The sequence below is a fragment of the Poecilia latipinna genome, unplaced genomic scaffold (genome assembly GCF_001443285.1).
Source record: "Poecilia latipinna isolate Pla-1442-1.1 unplaced genomic scaffold, P_latipinna-1.0 Scaffold25, whole genome shotgun sequence".
Classification (NCBI taxonomy): Eukaryota; Metazoa; Chordata; class Actinopteri; order Cyprinodontiformes; family Poeciliidae; genus Poecilia; species Poecilia latipinna.
In genome coordinates this window covers 111947-127587 of record NW_015112641.1, presented here as the reverse complement: position 1 = coordinate 127587, position 15641 = coordinate 111947, and the positions used below count along the sequence as shown (strand labels likewise).

Genomic DNA, 15641 nt, shown 5'->3' with positions numbered 1-15641 from the left:
CCCAAATTTTTAAAAAGAAAAACCAAATAGCGGGGCCCTAAATTAAAAAAAAAAAAAAAAAAAAAAAAAAAAAAGAAGTGTACTTGTCAGGTAATTACTTCAAAGATCTCAAATCCAGCGATGTCCAGGATGCCGATGAAGGACGCTCCCTGCCTCTTCGTCTTGTCCAGAGCCTTGTTGATCCTAATCACCAGCCAGCGGAACATCCTCTCATACGAAGCTTTGGCCAGCGCCTCAACGGCAAACTCTGCCTGCTCCTGGGTCTGGGCCTTCTGCACATAATCCCTACCAACCTGAAGACAAAACCATAAACCTTCGTCACAGAGAGGAGCCTCAACAACTCCGTCACGCCACAGGAAGCTGCAGTGCAGACCTTGATTCTGGGAGACAAGATGGCTCTGGTGAAGTCGGTCACGTTGATGCCCAGCAGGTGGCAGACTTTCTGGGCAGCTGGGAGGGAAACATGGCAGACATGCAGGATGAACTTTGACGGGAATAAAATGGATAAAACCTGGAGGAGGTTGAGGCGTACCGGTGTCGTCAGGCATGGACGCCTGGTCTGAGTGTCGCTCCTTCTTGAACATCATGTTCCCCAGCTGCAGCACGGCGGAAATCACCTTCAGCAGACCTGAGAGCAAAACAACCTGCTTGGTAATCAATAAAAAAAAACAAATTTATACATTCACATTAAGCAGAGGCGGGTAGTAAATAGTTACATCCGTTTGAAAATTATTTCACCTTTATTGTGCCAGAAATATGTAATTTTATTATGAACTAATTAACATATGAATGAATTTGACAAAATGTAATATGTTTTTTAGAATTTCACACCTGTTGACTACATGATGAGTTTGTTGTGTTTTGATGATGTAAATCACTTTATTTGGCACTTTTCCACAACAAGGCGGTTTAAATAAACTTGGACTCACTGAGTAAATGTTACTACTTGGGTAAAATCTCTAGACACGCAAATAATTCAGTGAAAAGCAAACATTTTAACCCTTTTATGAATTAATTATGATCCATTATGTCAGGATTTTTTTTCCCCAAAGTGTTTCTGATGGAAAAAAATGTAAAGGATTTTTTTGTCCCGATACAAAGTCATTATTTGGAAACTACATTAGTAGTTTTAGTCTTTAGGGGTTACGATGTCACAATATTTTTTACCTGCGAGAGAAGGAGGAGAGACTAATTACTCCCGAGTTGCTTTTTCGTCTGTCTGCCTTAATGGATTTAACAGAATGTTCTTGCACTTGCAGGGGATGGCCAGTAGTGGGCAGTGTATTGTATGATGAATTAGTGTCCCCTCAGTGGTCTGTGTGCATTATAACATAAAAATCCACAAGAAACAAGAAAATGGCTGTTTGATAGCCGTCCACTAACCCTTTCAATTATTCATGAAAGGGTTAAATCATCACGAGACTGATACAAACTTTTTGTTTTTACACCAGTTTTGTTATGTTATTTTCCATCTGCTGGATCTGCAAGTAATACTTTTACGCAAAGTTCAATATTGAAAATTGATTCGAAAAGGTGTTGCTTTTGTTTGAAGCCATTTTGTAATCGGTATTTGTCTTTAAAATGCTAGAATTTGCACATAACTCTGTATTTTACTGATTTCAAGATATCTTAAAAAATATGCAATCAGATTTTATGATCAGTTTCTCAAACTTGAGCAGCTTTAACTCTTAATTTCTTGGGAAGCTACTTTTCACTTTCACTTGAAGAAAAAGAAAAACGTTGAATTAGTGCTACTCGTACTACAGCAACATCTCTGGTTACTCTATCCTCCTCTGTAATAGAGTCAGAATCTGTCAGGTTAAAAGAAAAGACTTTCAAAGCTAACTTTATAGAAATGTCAGTGTAAAATAAATAAATAAATAGTACCATTAATTTCCTCTTCAGGGATGCTCATGATGTTGAAGGCCTCCATGGTTTCGACGAACATTTCCTTGTCCGTCTGCCCTGGGACGGTCACGTTTCCGTTGGACAGGAAACGGTACTTGCTGTAATCCTCCAGACACAAATCAGCTGCAAAGGGAGCAGAGATAAACATCAGCTCATCTCATTTTCATTAAGTGAAGAAGGAATCGAGCGACTACATGCCTGGTCCAAAAACAAGACATGATTCACCTTCTACAGTTTCAAATCTGGAGATTTAGCCTTTTGAAAGTGCAGCACAGCTTGCATCGAAGGGTTGCGCCACACAATTTCCTGCCAGTTGCAGCATTATTTTAATACAAATACTTAAAGGGGACCTATTATGTAAAATTGCACATTTTTATGCTTCTTTTTTGGGTCTAAACAGCCCAGCTGTTTTTTTTTTGGCGGATGGGAAATGAACGGTTCAAAAACCTTCCACAGGGTCGTTACCTAGCAACCTCAGCCCACGTCCAATTGGAGTTCTAGCACATTTGGTCAGCTGTTTTTAAAACTGTACAATGGCTACTGGAAAAGACAAATATTTTGTTGTCGACTCGCTATTCAGAAGCCACTCGCTGCATCTTTGTTGGTTGTGCAGGAGGCTCTACTTCTGCTTCTGGTTGCATAATTGAGCATCTGTTTGCAGCTATTTTCATGTGTGACTGTAAAGTGCATGTAAAGTGAGGAGAGGCCCCAAAACAGCTCAAAATAGGCAGAACTGATCAGACTTAAATCTAATTGCATGCAAAAAAACCCCAAAAAAACTAAATTTTTTGCATAGCCTATAGATCCCAACCTGTTCAACGAAGCATCTTAAATTGAAATGCAACCAGAATCTTAATTCTTTTGTCTGTAAACTAGTTCCTCAGAGTCTTGATCTCGTAATTAGCACGTTTAGATAAGTTATTTTGAAACTTATTCTTCATTTTATTGCACTCCTGCTCTGACGACCAAGTCCTCACATCGCATTTTGTCTCCGGCTCCAGTCAGCATGTAGTAGAAGATGTGGAAGGTCCTCTCCTCTTTAGCTTGTCTGATGGCTCGAGACTTCTCCAGCAGATCTGAAGTTTCAGTTAAGACACAAACCAGTATGCACCAGTTACTTTTTGGGAAACCATTGCTGTACCTTAGGATAAGAGAAATGGTGAACTTGGTCCAGTTTTCCATCCAAATCTCACTGAAAAGGATACAAGTTTCTATGTTGGCTCCAACGATGTAGCCGTTGACGTCAAAGTTGATTCTGATGAATTTTCCCTTTTCACAAAAAAGATGCAGACATTGCGATTTATATTTAGTACTCAAACAAAAATAAATAAATACAATGGTATAGAAATACAAGTTTAAAAAAATTATTTTCAGCTAACTAGCTAGTTAGGGTTAGCCATGTGCATCTTCGTGCATGCACACGTCTGCGTTTGTGGGATACAAGTAAATAATTTAACAATTGTTTTAAACTTATAAGCTAGAGATTTAATACATCAACCATTAAAAGCTTTAGATTATTGCAACATGTTTCAGCGTTTGGATTTTGTTGAGGCTGAGTCTGCTGCTGGCAGGGCTGAGACTGAAACCACATCCTTAATGCATTCAGTCACTTTAACTGATCTCTCTGATCATCATATAGTTAAGTACATATTTTAAGTTTGCTAGCAAAGATTAAGAGCTGCCACAATTAAATGTAGTCTTACTGAAAAATGTCAAACTGTATAAATGGTTTTAGGAGATTTTTCTATGAAATTCAACTAAATCATTTGGAGAAAATGACCTCATTTGGATTTTTTGCAGCATGTATTAAAATACTCAAACAAAATGCAGCTGAAAGCTGAAATTCCTCAGTAAAATGCTACTTGACACCCTATTGGCTGGCGTTTTCAAAGCAACCAATCCAGAAGCACCATTTATTTTCCTTGGTGCCGATTGGCTGAAATAAGACTAGATATTAGTTTCTGCAGAAATACAAAGATGGTTCATTATAAGGTATGTTTGCTGTTTCAAAGAATTGAAGAAGACATTTATAAATGTTTTTAGAAGGTTTTGAGTATTTACACAACTAAACCCAGCGAATAATGTGTGTCCAAGGTTTGTTGATTTATCTCTACATTTTAAAAGTAAAAAAAAAAAAAAAATCAAACAAGAATTAGTGTAGGTGGTGAACTGTGATCAGTTAATTAATTTTCAGGGAGAATTGGTTCAGCTGCATCACATTTCGTTTTATAACTTGGAGGTAAAAGTAGTTAACATGGCAGCAAACTGATTCAGCAGCCTTCAAGTCGTGCTTACGAATCTAGAGGAGTTGTCGTTCTTGACGGTCTTGGCGTTGCCAAAGGCCTCCAGGATGGGGTTGGCCTGCAGCAGCTGCTTCTCCAGCTCCCCCTAGTGGAGAAGACAGAATTTCACTCGTTTTGTCTCAACTCGAGCAGGAGAAGCTCAAACTCTGCAAAGCTGCACATCCTTCATTGGCAAAAATGCATTATAGAGGACTTTTCCTGTAACCGATTTCTTGTTCACTTTCAAAAGAAAGACCTCAGGCGACGTTATTGCCCAACCAACCACACGCAGGCACACGCAAAAATACAGATCCTGCACATTCCTGCATGCAGTACATTCCCGCAGAACAGCAAGCCCACTCAAGCTTCAAGCCCCTGTGAAGCCATCCCTTTCCATGCAGGCACACACAGCACAGGCGACGACACAACCAGGTTAACACTGACGGCTTGACATAATGCAAAACAACAATACAAAATGACAAAAAACACAGACTGAATGTGAACAGCTGCTGGGTGGAGTGAGAAACCCGAGCTGCTCTACTGTCAAGCCAGTTAGATGTAGGGCAAGAAACTGAAGCAACAGAGCCACACAGGCAGCAATGCTAAAATGTTAACATTTTAAATTAAAAGCAAATTAATTTATGCTTTAGAAAGTAAGAACTACACTCTGGTCTCTGAGGGCTTAAAGAAAATGGCTCTATAATGCAAAAACAAAATCTTACCAAGTATTTTTGATCTAGTTTCTAGCTCTATATCTTTGTACACTTGAAATAAAAACCAGCTTTCCCAGTGCAAAAAAATATTAGCTCGTCTTTAGCCAATAATTTCTTAATATTGATGAAAAAAATTCCATTTTAGAAATTGGTAAAAATATCTCGTTATAAGTAAAATAATCTGCCAGTAAAACTAGTAGGCCTGTCCCAATAGATCAATTTATTGTATGATAAATTAAAAACAAGCTAAATAATTTCCATTTGCATGATTTATCATTTCATTTTTCTCTCTTTATACCAAAAACTGGAAGACAAAAGGCTTCAGTTTGGTTTCAACTGGCCTTTAGAGGAAAATTTTATTTACAGTGACTTCATAATTTATTTTAATGTTTCAGTTTTGTTTATCGATTTGAGATTTAAAATGTCTTCCAGTTTTAAATGTCTATTAGAAGTTTATTGATCTTTGAGGATGTGTTCTTGCATCATTACTTGAAAATGGTCTCAAAAACAAGATCATTGTTTATCGTAATAACTTCTGAAACAATTTATCATCCAGTAAAGTTTGTCATCATGACAGGCCCAAGAACTAGAATGTTTTTATTAAGGGATTTTTGACTTAAAACTTGAATATCTTGCTGAAAAGTTACTTGTAAGCCAGTTTGTGTTATTTCAAGAGTAATAAAATATACTGCTCAAAAAATAAAGGGAACATTTCACTTTAATTTTGTGTGTGGCTCCAAATCCAGGCCTCCATTGGTTAATAAATTTGATTTCCATTGATGAATTTTGTGTGATTTTGTTGTCAGCACATTCAACTTTGTACAGAATAAAAGTATTCAATGAGAATATTTCATTCATTCAGGTCTAGGATGCGTTATTTGAGTGTTCCCTTTATTTTTTTGAGCAGTGTATTTACACTGAAAACTAGACCAAAAATACTTGGTAATTTTGAGTTTTTTTGCAGTGTAAACCATGAGTTACAAGGAACTACATGTCACATACTTCCCTTTCTGTACAAACACAACATGAGAGTTTTAACACCAGCAGAAAGTTCTGTTTTTCACTGATTAGACTAAAAACTCAATAAAAACAAAATGTCTGAATGACAATCTGATCTGCTTCCATGACACCAAGGATAGATGACTTATTGTTAGTATAAATGGAGCCAGAGAGATCAACTCACATGGGACAACACAGCACCGCCCTGGAGGGAAGAAAGAAAATTCAACACTTTAGAAACATTGTAGGTCAGATATTACATCACAGGAAACCTGGTGGCAGCAAATGGCTGATGGCAAAATGATTTATGAAATGTTTCATGTCAAGTCTTGTCAAACATCCTAATGTCGAGAAAGCAGCTGAGGTATGCGTGAATTAAGATGAGCGTTCTGCTCCGGTTCAGTCGCTGGAGGCCTGGCGGGCGTGTTGGGGCCTGAGGCAGGAATGCACCGCCGTCGCCCCACCGCTCGTTAAGACGCATACCTTCACCGATCTGGACTAACATGGAAATCTACCAAACACACGATTGTGGAAAGATCAGGGAGCTGATGAGCTGCAGAACTGGGGTGTTTCCACTCTCACTTACCTCCCACTGTTAGAAAAGAGTCATAAAAAACAAAACAAAAAGATGTCTGGGTTTCAAACCAACCTGGTCCTTCTTGAACTTTGAGGATGAAGCGACATGAGCAAGATACTGAATGACCTTCTTTGTATTCTCCGTTTTCCCAGCTCCCGACTCGCCGCTGCAGAAAACAACACAAATGCACACCAGACACAATTATTTATAAGTAGTAAAAAGTAATGCATTAAAATGGCCATTCAGAAGGTGAAATGAAAAGATACAAGAAACAACTCGTAATAAAATCTAGAAACAAGAACTCGTTGTATTTGGCATCGCCAAACGTGAGAAACAAATTGATTCACAAGCTGCTTTGAAAGTTCAGTTTTTAATTAGACAATAAATCAATATGTTGCGATCAGTATCAAAAGGTAATATGTCTGAGAAAATTTAATATTCCTATCCAGAACCGCACAGCATTCTGGGAGATGTAGGCAGAAGAAAGGTTTTAGCTGCTCAGCCTCTCAAAGCCAGTTGGTGGAATCAACAAACAGATTATTTCACTTACAATATGATAAAAAAAATGTCTTATAAATTAGAAAATCTGCCAGTGGAACCAATACTTTTTCATCATTAGATATTTCTTGCTAAAAAGTTACTTGTTAGCTAGTTTTGGCTTTTTTTCCCCCTCAAATGTACCAAGATATTTTCACTAGAAATGGACTAAAAATGTTGGGTAAGATTTTGTATTTTTGCAGTGAAACTTATTTTTAAAACCGATTCATGTTTAAATGCAAGTTTTACAAAAATAAAGTAAAATCAGAAGAATCAAAGAAACATACGTGCAAAGGATGGACTGATCCTCTCGATCTGTTAAGAAAAAGAATAATAAGTTAAAAAAAAATACAAAACTTGATGCAAAGCCAAGTTAACAAGCAGCAACAAAGAGCAGGATTGTACAAGTCTGCAGCAGCTTCTGCTAAGTGCCAACAAACACACGTAGTTTAATAATTACTGCTCATTTAAATAGGAAAACTTCCAGCTGCTCCTTTCACCCTGTGGCGGCGCTACATTACAAATGTGTGCAAATCTTTGTCTATATTCTGCTAATGTTGAAAAACAATTTTGCAGTTGTGGTTCATTAAATAGGAAATTCAATTCAACATTAATAAGCTTGTTAACGTGATAATTCAGTAACAATCTTGGCAGTGACGGATGTGAACAGTTGCATCGGTTACATCAGCCACGGCGCCGGCGCTCATGGAGGAAATGTCAGCGTCTGATTCAGGAGCAACAAAGCGCTTACACTTGGAGCGCCGTTTTGGGGAAATTATAGTCTGTGGATTTAGAGAAGAGCTACAGATTCAACAAGTTCAAATGACCCACAATTTCATTTTATCTTTTCTTTTTTTTTTTTTTTATCAACTGTGCGATGCAGAGGGCTTTGATGGAGCCAACGCCACGTTCTGAAAAAACAACTACAAACCACAAAGATGACCACTTCCCGTCGTCATCTTCACGGTTTTCAGCTGTAGTAACACTGATTCTTGATCAAGTGTGATGCAAAAAAAAAAAAAAAAAAAAGTGTATCCGTTTCAGTTTTGCGAAATACATCTATTTTGATACAGCTGCAAAGCTACGTCATCCGAGCCCAAACCTTTGTTTTATTGCCATGTTTCCATTAGCAAATTTCATAATTTCAATTTGCACAATTTTATGGTGAATGGAAATGCAGCTACAGAAATAGCATCAGAGGAAACATTACAGTGAACTTTAACATTTTATGTTTACATTCATATACATACGTAGGCCTGTCAATAAATTTTGTTGGACGATAAATTGTCCCAGTAATTATTGCAATAAACACAGATATTGTTGTTTTGCAACCATTTTCAATGCAGGAAAACATTCTCAAAGATAAACTATCACCAAACCTGGAAGACATTTTAAACATCCAAAGACTTTTGTCATCCAGCTTTTGGTAGAAAGAGATTAAAGAGAAAAACGATAAATTATTGAGCTTGTTTCAATCGATTTGTTGTGTTTTCTGAGTGAACCTCTGTGTGTCGAGCATCACTAATCGTCCTCAGTAAGCCGCTCGCTCACCCTGCATCATGCTCCGGTAGGCCGTGTCGGTGATGGCGTAGATGTGCGGCGGCATCTCGTGCCTCTTCTTGCCCTTGTACATGTTGACGATCTCCTCGCTGTAGATGGGCAGGTTCTTGTACGGGTTGATCACCACACAGAAGAGACCCGAGTACGTCTGTGGCAGACAGGAAGAAGCTTCTAGAGTGAAACGGGAAGCGTCTGAACATTCCCCGCACACCGTTTCCCACTCACGTAGATGAGTCCGGAGTAGTATCGCTCCTTGAGGTTGTGCAGGACGGAGGCCTCGTTCAGGCAGGTGAGCTCCGCCATGTCCTCCACCTTGCTGAACTTGGGCGGATTCATTTTCTGGATGTCGTCCTTGTTCACTTTCACCTGAGATTCGCAGAGATGAGCGTTACCGATTAGGGATTGGAATCAGTCGATTACTTGGATTCGACAAGCTGCTTGCTCAACGATTCTGCTCATCGGTTAAAGTAACGTGTGGCGCATTTGCATGGCATCGTAGAAATAGAGCTCCAAAATTTGTTTATATTTAATTTTAAAAAAAAGACAATACTACTAGGGCCAGTTGCAACATGTTTAGTCACAATGAAAGGAGGAAATGCCTCCAACATCAAACAACCTGCAACCGATTTCTACAAAACCTCTGGAGATGATGCAAAGAAGGATTCCTCATAAAGGAAATCAAGAATGGACAACCCTGACCATCCTGTTCATCAGACAGTCTTGGGAAAACAAAGTGTCTTCAGTCAGAGGCTTCTTCAGATTCGCTGTAATACAGACAGCTGCAGGAGATCTTTCATGCCAACAGCATTTTCTGTCTGCAATAATTCTTTGAAGAATTTTAATTCATACAAGTTACAACATTTAATTTCCCTTCGGGATCAATAAGGTATTTTTGAATTTGAATGTGAAATGATTCATCTGTTGCTTAGCAACAGTGGTGACTGAGTGCAGCGTCTCCTTCCATAAATGTCCCAGGTAACGTTAAAACTCCATATCTTGGTAATTTTATTAATGTTGGCGACAAACTGCATGAAAAATCTCCGTCTCACATTAACATTTACAGTCATGCTCAATAAATTAGAAATTAAATGTTCAGACAATGTTCGTTTATTATAATAAATCAAAAACTGTTGATGTGCAGAAAGCTGCATTTCATGTTAAAATTTGACAGAGGGATTCTTATTTTTTAAAGCTGCAGTATGTAACTTTTATAAAGAATCTGCTTTTTACATATTTGTTCAAACTGAGATAATCTGAAAATATTGATTTCCTCCACCTTGTCCCTGAGCTGCTATTGCCTATTGAAGAAACGCAACGCTCCAGGCCAAAAACAACCAATCAGAGCGAGGAGGCGGGTCTTAGCACTGTCAATCAATCTGATGTATTGGCTGCTAAATGTGCTAACAGGGAGAATCAACTTGCAGGTAAATCTGAGGTCGTGGGTGGCGATTCTAACTAGGCTGAATGCACAGATTGATTGACAGCGCTAAGACCCGCCCCCTGGCTCTGATTGGTTGGGGTCAGTTTTATCCGACTCTTACTAAACGCTCACAACATTGTGACAGTTTCAACAAATATCTGTAGAAGTTGCGTACTGCAGGTTTGGGAAAGTTTTAATCCCGTTTGGACCGATCAAGGTGAATATTTTAACTGGAGTTTATTTCTGAGCTCGATGGACTGATGGAGCTTCACCTTCTTGCCGGAGTCGGACAGCTCCACCACACACTCGTCGCCCTTCTCCTCCTTCAGCGACCCGGCCTCATATCCTTGCTTCTCGCTGGGGACCCACACCAGCTTCTTGGAGGCCCAGTCGGCCTGGGCCAGCGGGTCGTTGATGCCGCTCCGGTCCCCGTACAGGAACTTGTCTGCGTCCGTCATGGTGGCTGCAAAACAGGAGGTTAAATAAACAGTTCAGAGGTTAATTCAAGAAAACGCGTCAAGAAATCATTCAGCAAATTCTATATTCAGGTTTAATATTTAGTATTTTGATTTTACTTCTAGGTTTCAATATAGCATTATATTTAATGTTCAATATGTAGATTAAGTTTTTACATTCAACATCTAGATGTATTTTCACATTTAGCATTTAGGTTTAATAGGCAAATTCAGATTTAACAATTTATTCAGATTTAATATTAAGATTATTCAAGTTTAGATTTGCTAAAGTTGTAACATGAGTTTTTTTTAAAGACGTTTCCATCTTAAATGTTAGTGTCCTAAATGTGAGAAAAGTAATCAAGATATTAAAAAAAAAAAAAAAAACATCTCCTGAATATTTTACACCATTAAATTTCTCGCCCTCAAAACATAATTTCCCAGTTTTGTGTACAACTGAAACGCAGCACAAGTAAAATTGTTTATTAGCAACATGCTGCAACATGAAGATATTTTTAAAAACCAGTCTAAAAAGAGAAAAATCGCTAAAGGGCCTTTGAGTTACCGCTATTAGAAAACGTTATGACGGCTCTGCAGCGTCTCAGTCTGAATCATCCCAAGATGTGAACTTTGGATAACAGGCTTTTGTTTCTGTGGAGCAGCGCCGGTCCAGACACGTTGCTGCTGCAACAGCTGCTCGACGTTCTTCTACTGTATCATTTATGCCTCTTTATCCTGAACCCACAAAAAAAAAAAAAAAAATTAAATATGAGACCAACTCCCTGCAGTTGTCCGAGAATGCCTCATCAGTAAGAGGTCAGCTGCCTGATCTTGTCATTTTAAAGATATTAATGTTTCCAGAGGTCACCAGAGGTCGAGCTGAGTTGAAGTCTCTTATGCTGACCTCCATCATTTTTGGAAACATTTTTTTGACTCTTTTGTAATAAATTAAGATACATTTTCTTTTTAAATCATCCGGCGTCTCTCTGGCTGATCTGTGTGAATCCCAGACTATATTTCCAGAGGTCAAAGGTCAGCCAGCCAAACCAAATTTACCAAAAAAAAAAAAAAAAAAAAAACTAAATATGGTTTCAATCAACTGTGCTAAATTTGTACATTATTTGATTGTGTGGCTATCATTTTAAAGATAATGTTTCCATAGGTCAAAGGTCAACCAACCAATCCACATTTACAAAAGCAAACTAAATATGGCTTCCATTAAAAAATTTTTGTTTATGTTACTTGGCCTGTCGCAACAAACAAATCAATTAATTGTATGATAAATTCAAACAACCTCAATAATTTCCATCATTTATGTTTTTTTTCTTTCTACCAAAAACTGGAAACGGAAAAGTTTTCCGTTTCAACTTCCATTGTATTCATTTAAAATGTTTTCCAGTTAAATGTTTATTACAATTTAAAGGTTTATTGATCTTCGATAATCTGTTCTTTATTATTACTTGAAAATGGTCTCAGAATAAAAACGTTATCATTTATCGCAATAACCTCTGGGATAATTTATCGTCCAGGAAAAACTTGCAGTGACAAACCTGTTACAATTTCAGATTATCTTTTAAAAATGTTTCCTGAGGTCAACCTGCCTCTCCTCATGTACAAAATCAACAAAAAATCATTTAAATTGATTGTGGAGCTGAAATGTTATTAGCACAGTGGTTGATTGAAGCCAAGTTTGTTTGATTTTGTGAAACACGGTGGCTGCTGGTTGACACCTGATGACTCCAAAGGCATCTGGAAACATTTATAAACGTTTGACATGAATTTTGTTTAATTCAAAGACGACTGAGGCGTTTGCAGAATCTGTTGGATTCCTGAAGGAAGTGATGCTTTGAGGGGAGGAATGTTAGTGCAAGTCTGGACAGAGAGAGAGATGTCACGTCCTGATCACACCCTGAAGAGAAGGAAAAGATAAAAACAGTGCAGAGATGTTGACAGAAAAAGACGTGAGCTCCATTAAAACACATTTAGATGAGCTGCTTGTTCTCGAGTCGACGATCAGAGCGATGGAAGACTGTTTGTGTGTGTGGGGATAAGGGCGATCTCCTGAGTGTGCGCTTGTTTATCGAGTGAGGGATGAAGGGATAAGCCACCTGGGTCTCTCCTAAGTGCATTATGCGCTCAGACTCCCGAAGAGGAGCAGCGCTGCCACAGGACAGACGAAATGCTACGCTAGCTGCTGCAGCGGCTGCATATTCTCCGAGTTGCAGTCATGCGTTTGCGGCTTCACTTTCAGAGCCACCCATGGGGCAACTTCTGGAGGAAGTTGCACAAACCGCCTCTGTGCTTCAGTTCAAGCTTCTGCAGTAATTCATCTGCATGCAGCCCAGCTGCACAGCTTAATCTTTTGTGTTCAGCATCATCTTCGCTGTTCTGTCCCTGGCTGCCTGTCAATCCGAGCTTTATCCAAACTAAGGCACCAAGCACGAGCCCTGCCACCTGCAGCAACTAATCACCGGTTTACTCACTGATTAATCGATCATTCTGACAAATAAACAATTATTCTGCCAATTAATCGATAGTGTTTTGACGGTTAATCAATTATTCTGGCGATTAATCGAGTATTCTGTCGATTAATCGCATAAAGAATTGCCACATTCTGCTGATTTTTCATTGAATTCTTTCTTATATATATATATATATATATATATATATATTAGAAATACAGTAAAAGATGCAAAACAATTCATTTTTTAAATTAGAAAACATTTCATTGCATAAAATGCAACAACATAGCATTCCTTTCAGGGTAGCAAAGGATGCATCTACAGCAAAAAAAAATACTTTTAACATAAATTTGAGAAAAGTTTAGGAAACTTTGCTCGATTCAGTGCAGTGTTTGGCTGGTTTATTGATCATTTTTAGATAAATGAATAATTGGATTGAAATAGATGCTTAAGAGTTATGAACCAGGTGGAGTTAAAACTGCCACTTGAGTTTTGGGTAAAAACAAATGTACAAACTTTTTATCTTTAATGCAAAAAGGTTATATTTTTCTGCAGTTATGACTCAATTACGACTCTGATTATGTCATTCTTTCAGCAAACAGCCATTTTAAGTCCGTGTACACCTGCAAAGTTTATTGACTCATCACAGTTAATCTGATTAACACGATCAGAATACTGTAGATTGTTCTGGTTTTAAGCAGATCAGGACAGGTAGATTCAGGAAGTAGGTCTCATTTTTAATAAAACCAAACAGCTGGTTGTCTGAGCCAAAGCAAAAAGAGGAAGGCTGCCATCATGTCGATCACATCTCTTCTGTTTAAAAGCCTCGCCCAGCTGAGGAAACCTCATATGTGCAACTCCTGACAGGCCGACATGTCGCCTCTTTTGTCTGTCCAAACCAAATCTGTAGCCTGGAGCTGCTTAACAGCTGGGTGTGTGCTGCTGCTGCAGCAACACACACTGCACCTGCCGTAATTACAGGCACTCTGAACAGTTTACATTTGGGTTTGTACCGTCCTGCTGCTGCTGCTTCTGGTGTCACTTTATTTCCTCCCACAAGCAACATTTTAACTTCATACACGAGAATCTTTTGTGCTTAATAAATTATAAATAAGTAAGTTTGTATAGATTAGGAGTAAATTAGTAAAAAAAAGTGTTCAGTTGTTTCCAATCAGATTGACTGGAAACACCTGATCCAGGTGCAAAACTGACCTCATCAGCAAAACTAAACCGATTTAAAGCTGTAATTCTTTATTTAAATTGTTTCATAGCTTAAAATAAGCCCTACATACTTCATGTAGTTAAGATGAGATACTTTTTCGTGCATTTTGGAACCAAAACATGAGTAAATAAGAGAGCCAACCTTGTTTTCAGCAGCAGTAGGTGAGCTGTGTGTCCGTGTCGGTCCCGCTCCACTCGGCGGCGTGTCGCTGATTCTCCTCCCCGGGATGAGGTGCAGTCTGTCGGCTCGCCGCTCCGTCCAGCCGCTCGGAGTGGAGGTTCGGACAGAATGGGTGCCGGACAGGATGGGTGCCGCACAGCTTCTCAGCTGCGCTGTTTTATTTTTCGCAGGTGAGCAAAAGTCCCCGCCCACTTCCCCAGCCGCAGCGCGCTGTTGTGCATGGTGCGTTCAGGAGCGCCTCGTAAAGAACAAAAAACAAAAACCGGACTTCTCAAAATCGCTGCTGCAAAAGGTTTAAATCCAAACGCACAATCTGTATGCAATTTCAGAAGAAAGATGGTTCAGATTATATCAAAGATCTCTTTTCACGCGTTTTGTTTTGTTTTTGGTGCCTAATGGATCAAATTAATTTCATTTTGGGTCATTTCCAGATCACAAATGTCGTCAAAGGGCCTGTTGTGATAGAATATATTTATAAAACTCATTAATAAACTGTTAAAATATTAATAAATAATGTTATCTCCATTCAATACGTCTTAAAATTAAATAGTAAATTGATTAAATTTGCAGTATAAAGATAAAAATTGCTTTTATTTGACTGATAAAGTCAAATTTAAGCGATGATAGATAGATAGATAGATAGATAGATAGATAGATAGATAGATAGATAGATAGATAGATAGATAGATAGAATTTGTTTGTTGAAAAAACTAAAATTTCTCTTACAATCAACTGATTTTTGATAGGTTTGAAACACAGATCTTGAACACACCATTCGCAAAAACATGGTGGTGGCAGCATCATGCTGTGGTGAGGCAGCTCTAAATCTACAGCCAGAGTTTCGTCAGATCAAAACATATTCAACTATCAGAATGGCCCAGTCAAAGTTCAGAACAAAATATGATTGGAAATCTTTAGTAAGTTTTTAAAAAAAATGCACTGAGCTATTTTACAAAAATCAAACTATAAAACACTTTTAGGTGGAATTAAAGTCAAAATTTTCTATAAAGCATTGATTTGGGGGAGCTGAATCCAACACCTAAACATTTTAAATTAAATTATGTGTTACATTTCTTTAAGCAGCTGTCAAACCACAAAAATGTGTCACAAAGTTGGTGAGCATATCAGCAGCATTAAACCGCAAGATGTTAAAAATGTGAAATAAAGTTATTTGGAGGATTTTACTGCATATTTCAGTCTTTATTTCTGGTATAAAAATAGAAAAATGACATGAAATAAAGTAAAACAAAGCAGACACCGGAAGCTGAATCATTCATAGCTCAACGGTTCAGTGAATGACTGTGAACACGTGATGCGTTTGTGTGT

The 15641-nt window shown here is 38.2% G+C and overlaps 1 protein-coding gene across 3 annotated transcripts in view; it reads right to left on the bottom strand.

The window, feature by feature from the left end:
• The window catches only part of myh9a (myosin, heavy chain 9a, non-muscle), a 50206-nt gene extending 35748 nt beyond the window's left edge, over window positions 1–14458 (bottom strand). Inside the window, exons 1-14 of one of the 3 annotated variants that reach the window (XM_015037558.1) lie at window positions 14277–14458; window positions 10269–10459; window positions 8802–8942; window positions 8568–8724; window positions 7304–7331; window positions 6552–6645; window positions 6087–6107; window positions 4204–4296; window positions 3114–3177; window positions 2886–2984; window positions 1888–2031; window positions 533–628; window positions 374–450; window positions 99–293 (exon numbers count right to left, since the gene is read on the bottom strand). In XM_015037558.1, the coding sequence (XP_014893044.1) occupies window positions 99–293; window positions 374–450; window positions 533–628; window positions 1888–2031; window positions 2886–2984; window positions 3114–3177; window positions 4204–4296; window positions 6087–6107; window positions 6552–6645; window positions 7304–7331; window positions 8568–8724; window positions 8802–8942; window positions 10269–10454 (1395 nt within the window). In that variant the 5' untranslated portion in view covers window positions 10455–10459; window positions 14277–14458. Of the gene's footprint in view, window positions 1–98; window positions 294–373; window positions 451–532; window positions 629–1887; window positions 2032–2885; window positions 2985–3113; window positions 3178–4203; window positions 4297–6086; window positions 6108–6551; window positions 6646–7303; window positions 7332–8567; window positions 8725–8801; window positions 8943–10268; window positions 10460–14276 lie in introns of those variants that run through there. The other 2 variants (XM_015037577.1, XM_015037568.1) reach the window with 2 other exon arrangements.
• Between the last annotated feature and the right edge of the window lie 1183 nt (window positions 14459–15641).